The sequence below is a fragment of the Coffea arabica genome, chromosome 11e (genome assembly GCF_036785885.1).
Source record: "Coffea arabica cultivar ET-39 chromosome 11e, Coffea Arabica ET-39 HiFi, whole genome shotgun sequence".
NCBI classification, from domain to species: Eukaryota; Viridiplantae; Streptophyta; class Magnoliopsida; order Gentianales; family Rubiaceae; genus Coffea; species Coffea arabica.
Window position 1 is genome coordinate 60,873,557 of NC_092331.1, and position 10,080 is coordinate 60,883,636.

At 37.0% G+C, this 10,080-nt stretch overlaps 2 protein-coding genes across 3 annotated transcripts; both read right to left on the bottom strand.

Annotated features, from left to right (window-relative positions):
- Window positions 1–440: 440 nt before the first annotated feature.
- LOC113718938 (protein POOR HOMOLOGOUS SYNAPSIS 1) lies at window positions 441–4,124 on the bottom strand. The gene is made up of 8 exons (XM_027243872.2): window positions 3,782–4,124; window positions 2,766–2,882; window positions 2,119–2,184; window positions 1,792–1,892; window positions 1,383–1,690; window positions 1,250–1,302; window positions 1,096–1,123; window positions 441–763 (listed from the first exon to the last, which is right to left on the bottom strand). Exons 1-8 carry the CDS (start codon window positions 4,100–4,102, stop codon window positions 705–707), a joined length of 1,053 nt encoding a protein of 350 aa, XP_027099673.1. The 5' UTR covers window positions 4,103–4,124; the 3' UTR covers window positions 441–704.
- Window positions 4,125–6,014: 1,890 nt separating this feature from the next.
- On the bottom strand, window positions 6,015–9,810 carry LOC140021559 (ribose-phosphate pyrophosphokinase 4-like). Of its 2 annotated transcripts, XM_072072676.1 has the most exons (7): window positions 9,280–9,810; window positions 8,662–8,977; window positions 8,448–8,543; window positions 8,058–8,126; window positions 7,680–7,808; window positions 7,099–7,198; window positions 6,015–6,726 (listed from the first exon to the last, which is right to left on the bottom strand). In XM_072072676.1, the coding sequence occupies exons 1-7, from the start codon at window positions 9,642–9,644 to the stop codon at window positions 6,593–6,595; spliced, it is 1,209 nt and encodes a 402-aa protein (XP_071928777.1). In that variant the 5' UTR covers window positions 9,645–9,810; the 3' UTR covers window positions 6,015–6,592. The 2 variants fall into 2 exon arrangements, with proteins under 2 accessions (XP_071928777.1, XP_071928776.1); XM_072072675.1 differs by lacking the exon at window positions 6,015–6,726 and having other exon boundaries at window positions 7,105–7,368; window positions 9,280–9,742.
- Window positions 9,811–10,080: the final 270 nt, after the last annotated feature.

A 10,080-nucleotide genomic window follows, 5' to 3' on the forward strand; every position in this document is an offset into this window, starting at 1 on the left:
CATTTTGCTACATAAGTTTTCTAATGTATTGTGACGAGATTAAAAATTAAATAATTGAAAAAACATGTTTAAAACAATAGAAAAAAATTTTCCCAAATAATTGGCGTACGTACATGTTGCACAATCGCTTCTCTTCATTATGTTGCCCCAAGACTTCACTTCATTATTTTGCGCCAATTTTTTTTTTAAACTTTATTTTTGTTTTCATTTTTTTTTCTGGCTTAAACGGCAGAATTTGACTAATTTAAAGCACGTCACCTGGTTAGTGAAGCGAGGAATGATCCTGAACCGGAACGGTCCTGTGCAACCTTCCCAACCCACCGTCTCAGGATTCTCAACATACGCCGACGTTTCTCAAGCATGTGATGTGGCCTGAACACCTTAACAAGGTTCGTTCCAGAAATTAATCTAAAATTGCATCATATCAAAACGCATAATGACGCAGTCCATGACTTCTTCGCCTCCATCTTTTTGAGAATAATATGTCATGACATGCAAGATTTTCCTGTTCAGCCAACTCGATTGACAAATCATTTCTTTCTTCTCTTTTTATGGAATCATTTGCTACTACAAAGAGACAATAAAACGAACAAACTTGCAGGATGATGTCTTGAACGAGGTTTGCTAGGCATTACTGCTATAGGAAAGAATGACATATTTTAATGGCAAATGTTGCAGTTCAAGCCTGCCAATTTGCTGGGCGCTTACAGCATTACACCATCTCCGATCTCATTGATGACTTTCTCCACCTTAACTAAAATATCTGCTGACAACATAGAATCAGCTAAGATATTAGTAATCTAGATGCAATATGTCTAGACAAAAAAAGAGAAGCGGGTTGCTTCTCAAGATATTCAATTTGCTGCTTCAAGATTTTTGGCAATTGGCAGTATTAGTATTTAGCTATGATCATCTAGATGAGGCCACACTCATTCAACATATAAATGTTAGAATGACACAGAAGACAGATCAAAAACAACAAGCCAGGATTGCTCCAGCATGTAACTGAAATTGAAATATGCACCTACCGATGCATAAACATAAACCATCACATCTCAGGAAAGAGGATGAGCAATATCTGACAAATAAGTGTACCTTGAAAGGAAGAATCTTCCAGATATCTCTGCAGCAATTGCATATTTAAAGGATAAACGTTAAGCCAGTGTTTGAATCTCTTAATAATTAACACTATATCACAACCCTTGACGTTGAATCAATTGGTCATATGAGAAAAAGAACAAGAATGTACCGCAATTTGGGCCTTAAGGTCATTTTCCTCAGGTAATGCTGCTAGCACTGCATCTGAAATGTCAATTGGTAATTGGTTCGTAAGTCGATGAGAAGCAATAGATTACGTAATATGGTTTATAGTGGACAATTACTTTTTTCAGCTGCAGGGCAACAGTTCCTTAGGAATGATGTGAAACTGGGAGGAAAATCAACAGGAAAATCTTCAACTTCAGGATTATGTATGGCTTCTTGGTCATTTGAATGTTTATCGACTATGCAGTTCAAGCTTGCTAGCCCCTGATGGTTCATAGCTTCAGCAGTAGTTATATTCCACGTATCTTCCTCAGTCCTGAAACTGGTACTAGTGTCAACAGAAGTTGTAAGCCTACAATCTTCCTCAGTTACCCTCGAAGTGATACTTGTGTCAGCAAAAGTTGTATGCCTCCAATCTTCCTCAGCCCTGAAAGTACCCAAAGCTAGTTACTGGCTGTCAGAAATTTTAGTTCAATACTTTCCTTTAGTTCTATATGTGTCTAATTAGGAACAGAAAGCCATGCCTACCTATATGGAAGTCCAATCGGAGGGACAAACTCAGATTGCGATGATAGCTCAGAATTGTATTTCAAACCTTGAAGCTTATCTGGAGCATTATACAAGGTCTCCTGGATTCAACATTAACCATAATCTCAGTTATTAGAAAAGCAAAAGTGACACGAGTCAATTCAGGTTTTGATGCAAAAAGTTCTACAGATACACTCTTGATACGAGTCAATTCAGATTTTGACGCGAGTCAACTCAGCTTTTGATACAAAAAATTCTGCAGATACCCCCAAGAGTGTAGTAAGTTATATAATCAGGCCATGTAATCATTGGTAGTTATTGGTGTACCTTCAGAACATCAATGAACGCTTCTGCTTCATAAATTGTTAAAAACCGTAAGGTGAATTTCTGGACCTGCAGGACAAAAAAAAAAAAGGAGGTAACTCCCAGGTTTTATATTGATTGTCAGGACGCTTATCAGAAAGTACTATAGACCCAAGGAAAACCTACAGCAATTTCGAGTAATGACCAATATGCTACCATATTAACAGTTTGGAGTAAAACCAACATAAGTTACATCATGAGTACAACTCATGATATGATCAGTTTTTCAGCCAAAATCTGGGACGTAGTATACTTTTGGGAATTACTCATTATCTTTGTCAAATTTAAAGGGCTATAGTGAAGCACTATAAGCATGAGCTTCCACCATAGACTTCTGCAATAAATGCAAACTGCATTCCTTGTTCAGTATAATGTTTCAGTTAATTCACATTACCTTCTTTTATATTTTTTTCAAAAGAAAAAAAAAAGAATGTTATATTACTCCCTCGTAAGTTTCCCCAGCTATTTGTCTCTAAGCTTGGATAGTTACTCGAGGTGACTGGAGAAAATATCTTAGTCCCCATTTTTGTTCTAAACTTTTAGGCTTTATTATAAAGTTATTCGGTGAAAAAACTGTTGTAGTTACAATCTCCCAAGATTGAGGAACTTGCCTGTCCTAAACAATCATTGTAGCTCACAAAAATAGCTCGGCTTCCTCTTGCAGGAAATCCAGATACACATGACACCTGAGGCCATGTAAAATGCAGCTGCAAAACTCGATGCTCTTCCTGTAATAAAAATAGAGCAAGATAAAAACCTTTGAACCACAATATTCTCCTAATATGAAATAAACAGTGAGGGAAAAAAAAAGAAAAAAATGCTTAAGATTTTAGCAAAAATAAACTCTCAATAAATGATAAATTCAGAATAAGCGGGAAAGCTTCTAAGATAATTTGAGCAATTAAAACTTGTGCAGGTCCAACTGATTATGCTCATTCTAAAATTCCCTCTCAGATAGGCTAACACTCAAAGCAAAATCAACGAGGGGTGGGGGAGAGAGATCAGAGTGAAGACAGGATGGCATTTTTCTCTTCATGTAACTAAAGAGGACTCAAATTTTCTGACTCTGACATTATTTGCTCTTTTCATACCTCATATTTACATCTATATCTTGTAATTGAGGATAAATTGCCAGATGCTTGCGTGTTGAAACAATTAATTGCGTAATATGTGACTATATTACACAATTCACAAAAACAGTTTTAATAGTACGGTACTAAATTCAACAGAAGTTTAAATTTCCAGCAAATGAATATGCACACACACTCAAACAGGAATTTGAATTCTCAGCTAAAACAAACAGAAATATAGTACTAATCCAGTAGAAATTTCAATTGTCAGCTAAACAAAGACACGCACAAACATACTGCTAAGTTCAACCAAAATTTGAATTTCCTGCTCATGAGAACGCAAATTAAATCCATAAAATTTGAACTCTCAGCCAAGACACACACAAATAAATTCAACAGAGATTTAAATTTTCAGCTTAAAATGCATAGGTTTAAAAATACTAAATTCAACATAAACTTGAATTTCCAGCTTAAAGAATACAGAGTACTAATTTCTACCGATTCAGATATTTTTATTCGAAAGCAGAGAAAAGGAGATGATCGTGAGGATGACTTACGAGGACTTTGCCATGGACAGAGAGATTGAGGATAGTATCATCGGAACTACCGATGAGCTTGAGACAGGCAGTTCCAACAGCGGTGGCTGCGGAGGAAGAGGAAGATGTGGAAAACCAAACCCCGCCTTTTCGGATTTTCCTCGAGGTATTGGAGCGAGGTACGAGTAGAGGTTGATGATGAGCCGCCGCCGAGGAGACGGACGAAATAGGAGGAAAATGTACGAAGCGCGCGTATTGAACCTGCCATTGCTCTAGGATTGGATTCATCGCCATCGCTTTATCGTTCGAGGAACTATCAATTGGAACCCGTGATCCCGCCATTTTTTGAAATTTCAGATGCGTTTTATTATGCCTTCTCTGTGGTAGTTTGGTGTTAGGGACTCCCTTTAAATACAAACACTTGATAGTTTACAATGCGGCCCAAATTTTGGTACACATCTTATCAATCCAAGAATTTGTAACATATACCAAACTTTAAACTATATGTTGTACAACTTAAATTTTTGCTCCCTTCAAATAGTTTGTCACAGCCCGCGTGAATGGTCCAGCGGCAGCACCTCCTCCTGGTAAACCTCTAGGTCCCAGGTTCGAGTCCCTGCGCTGCTGGATTCCTCTGCGCACTTACCGTGCTTGGGTCGGGTTGGGGCGCCAAGGGCCGGGCAGCAGGGGGATTTCCGGACTATGGGTTGACAGGCTCAAAAAATAAGATCCAAGTCCGACAATATAAAACAAATGAATCAATTGATGTGTTTGGATAGGGTATTATTTGAAATATTATTTGGAATAATTACTGTAGCATTTTTTGTGATGTGATGTATGTGAGATAAAAAGGTAATTGGGAAGATAAAAAGTTGTATTAGAAATTATAATGGAGATGTCAGCAAATATAGTTGACAAAAACCTCCCATGAGGTTTCATGAAATATCACCTAACTCCCTTAAGTTTTAAAATTCTCGCTTAGCACCCTTGAAATAATAGTGAGACCATATACTAATATCAAAGGTGAAGAATTGTCAATAATACCCTCATATTTAAATTTTTTAAACTTGTTTTTCTTTCTTTAAATTTCTTACTTTTCTTTAACAATGTCTATAAATACATACATTATATATATATATAATTGAATTGCAAATGTCAATAAAATATAGGATTTAATCAATGAAATATTCAGTGCATTTGGAGAAGAATAGTTGTAGGTTCTTTTTTTTTCTCTTTTATGTGTTTCACAGCTATATTTATCTATTTATTCATTTATTTGTTCCTATTCATGTAGAGCGCAAGAGAAAAGAAGTAATTGAAACTCCGGACTCAGCGATTTTTTCAAATTTTGACTTTTTCTTTTTATAATAAAATTTTCATCTTTCATACCCATAAAAAAGTCGGTCTATTTTGAGTAAATTCTCTATTGCTCAAATGTATAAGTTTTACATGCTAATTGCTTTCCATTCTATGAAAGATTTTATTTGTAGAAATGGTTTAGAGAAAAGTATTTATTTTTACTGTCTCTCTCTGCTATAGAAGTAACTATTGGTTGTAACATAAATTCTTATCAACTTTCATCCCCTCACTTTTAAGATGGTTCTAATTTAGTACTTTTTTTCTTGGTTTGTAAAAGGTTCATTTTTTGTTCTTTTTTTTATAGCCTAAGGGTATTAAGCGCATTAAAATACTCTCTCTCCTCAAACATGAATTTTTTAATATTACTTTTGGTTAGAAGGGCTCACTATGTTACCAAAATATCAATTCAATGGATGCTAAATGAGATTTTGAAAACCTCAAGAGAGGTAAGTGATATTTAATGAAATCTCAAGAGAGGTTTCTGAAATTATCCCATAAATAAATGTAAACTATCGGAACAGTGACTTGCAAATAAGTAGTAACTTTGAACACAAACACAAATATAGTGTTACCACAACTTTTAATACAAACATGAATATAAGAGATTATTTGAAATAATTAGTATAGCACTTTTTATAATGTGATGTATATAAGATAAAAAGATGATTGAGAAGATAAAAAAAATATGTTCAAAATTATATTTATGATACAAACAAATAATTTTGAACCAAATAATGACCATCCAAACTTGCGTGTTGACCCCGCAATTGCTAGTGACCATTCCAGAGAGCACCCGGTCTCTTCTTGGAAGTAGCTTCTTGTACACACCCAATTTTGAAATGCTCAAAAAATTTCATGCGGAGGAAAGTGATTAGGATTGAAAATAGTCGGTAACTGCAATAAAAATATATTTCGGCTTTCAATGATACTCATTTCCTAGATTTCAGCCTTTGGGATTTCAACAATAAAAGAACTTGACGCAAAAAGGAAAACTCCTTCTCAAGTTTCTAGTGTGTTTCAATTCATCTAAACAAATACTGCAATTCGGAAGGAACTGAACAAACAGCTGGAAAGAAACCAGCTAGCAGAAACAGTATAAACTAAGGATTTAAGCTGGAGATTCATTCTGCTCAACGAAAAATATGCCCCCGCAAGACCCTTACAACTCCGGCTACAGGAACTCGAACACTTTTAAGCACCGGAAAACAAAAGGGATGGTTGATGCTAGTATTCACTGAAAACCTTCTTTTGCATGCTGTACATCTTGCCCTTCCAAATGACTTCTCACTGAGCATCTTCTAAGCCTTTCAGCTAATAAGTACTCTTAGTGCCCTCACAATTAACTATAACAAAGGCACCATTATAATTTCTGGAACCTAAAATGCACGATCAGTTTCTCTTGTCATTTGACCATGGAAGTGATAGCTTTCAAGAGGAACAAACTCCCAACTTCAAAATGCTTCAAAGCCACAGCTAAATCTGAAGAGCAGTAGCAATCACGGCAGCAAGGCTAAGAACCTCAAACGGGGCTCTGTTCTTGACCTCTTTGACTGTCTGCGGACACGAGTCTGTGATCCAAAAGTAACTCAAACCATTCTCAGGGTTCCCTAACATTTTCCAACCAAAGAAAGTTGGCAATCAGCTCAAATGATGATTTGAAAATGACAAAGCAATTGGTTAAGCCACATTTATATGTGATATATAATGTTAAGAATCTGTATTAACATGGAAACCTATAGCAATCCCATACTAAACAGGAAAGCTTTTAATGTTCATCTTTACTGATCGAAAGCTAGCCAAAGGGACTAAACCACGGGAGAGTGGTTTTCACAGTAGCATCTACTTAGTGACAGAGGCCTTGGATAAAATGAAGCCTTGCTAAATAAACCATACACGAGAAATACTTTTTTTTCTGCACAAGTATGCATAACATGCCAAGAATGAATAATTAAGAAAAATAGAACTGCAATTATACAGACCTCCCTTATCGTGATCAAAACGTTCCCATGACCTGTTTGGGAAAATCCCATGTGTCACATAAGCACTTATTTTTGAGGCTCCATGTTTGGCCAACACTTTCTGTTAAAACAAACAGGAATCAAAGGTTACATATGCAAATCAAAATACCATGGAGAAAAACTCAGAATAACCAAGTCAGTGTGAAAAAAAAAAGAGAAAATTCTACAAGTTGAGTAGGAACATAATTTTATCTGCCAAGAGTTGTGCTTGGGCTTTCTAGATAGTTTAACCTGAAATGGAGCTCACAAGCAGAGAAGCAGAGTTCAATCAATTTCTGAAATTCTGAAGTTAATACAATGCTGAATAGTTTCCACGATTTCTTGACATAATACATCAGAAGAGGTAGCACAATTTTTTTTTTAAAAAAAGGGTCATGATGAACTTCCTACAATCGTAAACAAACTCCATGTACAGGAAACAACAAAAGTTTATGAAATATGGAACAATAAGACACAAACGAAATCATTTTCTTGTTTAGTCAAAATTGTTAAAGGCAAAAATTCAATCTGATTATATTTAAAAGCATTATCTACTTTCTTACCTGGCACTCTATCAAAGTGCCACCAGATTGCACGAGATCATCTACTATCACAACATGACGTCCATTAGGTTCTCCCTCCTTAAGCCGCACAATTCTCTGGTCACCTTCCCTGACTTTAGCACAAATAATCTGACAAACAACGTGCAACATTTCATGCCAATGTATAGCAAGTCTATCACACACGCACCGCCTTGTGAAGTAAAGAACTAGGAGATTAGACAACAATGGTTTACCATACAGAAAAGATGATGATTCTTGTTATGCAGCTAAGGAAAAAGGAATTCAAATTAAGCTAAAGGCTAGGAAAATGGACCAGCAATTATCATCCTCATATTATCGACATATTCCATGCATCAGCATGGTTGTTAGGATCAATACCGTAGGGAAATGCTGTAGCTGCTTGTGAAATCGTTTCCATGCACCATCATCAGGAAAGGCTATGGATATCTAGATGGAGAAAAGCATGTAAACAAGCAATCATTAGATACAAAAACTACCCAAGTACATAACATTATCCTCAGATGCATGCTACCACGGGTTTTACAAAAGAAGTTGCAATTTCTACTTTGTGATGACTGCAATAGTGAAAGCTAAAAGGTCAGTGACAAAGAAGCAGTTCAACAGTCAAAAAGAAAAGAAAAGGGGAAAAAAACTAAGAGCAAGTCTTCCTGGTGATTGATTTCCACTAAATGCTTCTCAAAGCCATAGCCTTTCTACAATAGAAAGCCAAGAGAAATGACAGATAGAGAGAAAGGAAAATAGCCTTACATTGTCAGAGTCAGGAAGCTGCTGAAGCCTCTTTAAGAGCAACGGTATTGCACTTTCAAAGCAAGGCAAAATATTGTCCCCGAAGTAAAATCTTTCCTGACATCAAATGATCAGACAAAAATCATCTTAGAAAAGGATACAGAACCTTCTTAACACAGAAATCCAACGGTTAACTTTCATGCAAAGTTTAAACAAGTAGAATTTGGGAATCCACCTGCAAGGCATGTATATCAAAGATTACTAAACTCGTGGGTCCTCCTTTTGAGATAGGAATGTTTGATAAAATCCTAGCAAGCGTGAAAGCTGTAGCAACATCCCCTTCCTCCTCCATACGCTCTGAGGTGCCAGTTGGGAAAAAAGGAAGCACAAGCGTGAATGAGGAGACAAAGAGCTTTGGAAGTGCATAGATGACAGACAGTTGCTCAAAAATTACTCCAGGAGAACTAAAAGAAGCAAGGAAAGCAACGTGCTGTCCACGAATGCCGTGAGCATTCGATATGAATAAGTTGGGGAATCCATCTTCAAACGTCCTGAGTTATTCAGATTTGGACAACGTATGTAACGCACATATAGCAACATCTTAGGTTGCAATTAAGAATACAACAAGTTAATCATCAGCAGAGAAATCCAACAAAGAAAGTTGAAAAGAAAAATCTCTAATTAATCACATCAATTGTTTCAACAGAGCTATAAAGACTCAAACGTGACAACAAATATACCTATTACCAAAACAATAATATCAAAACAAGTTAAAACTAAAATTAATGACACTTTCTGAGCCATAATATTAACACTTCTAAAAGACAATAGTACGGAAATGATAAAAGATCACCTCCAGGTGATGCCACGAAGCTCAATGGCGTCAGATTCGGCGGCAATTCGCTCAGCAAGAGCCTTCATTTCCGCGCAATAAAACAAGCATACTCTCTTCGAAGTCTTAACAGCTGAATCTAAAGAAGTCATTCCTAAAGGAGTTGTAGCCGGAGGCTTTAGAATAATGTGAATGGGGTCGCCCCCGGTGCCGGAGACGCAATCCACGGTCCACTTATTATTGTCCAAGCTTTTGAGCTCGCATCGGGTGAGTGATTTACAGTTTTTGGACGGAAGCAAGAGAGTGGGTTTGGAACTTGGGAATTTGGTTGGGGTAGCCGAAACTCCGGAGAATTTTGGCGGTGGCGGGGCGGTGGAAGCGGACATTTGAGAAAGGCGGTTTGCTGTGGGAGAGTTGGCCTCCTGAGGGTTGGTAATTGGGTGTCCTGCACTGCGTGCGATTCGGAATTTCGGAGGAGCTGATGATTCTCTGCTTTGACTAAAAATGGGAGATGACGTATCCGGTAGGACTGTCAATGGAGCTGGGCCAGCCCGAGCTCAGCTCGCTCGGCCCAAAAGAAAGCCCAATGAACCCGATCATTTAATAAGCCGATCTTAGGGCTTGTTTGGAAGTGAGTTTTTTGGCCAAGTTTTTTAGCTACAAGTTTTTTAACAACTTTAACTACAGGAACCCAAAAAAACTTATCAAATTTTTTAATCTACACACTTCAAAATATCTAATACACAAAAAACTTCTATCTTTCTTCTTCTTTCTCCCCCCACCCCATCCACCATACCTTCATCGCCGGCCACCACCTCTGCC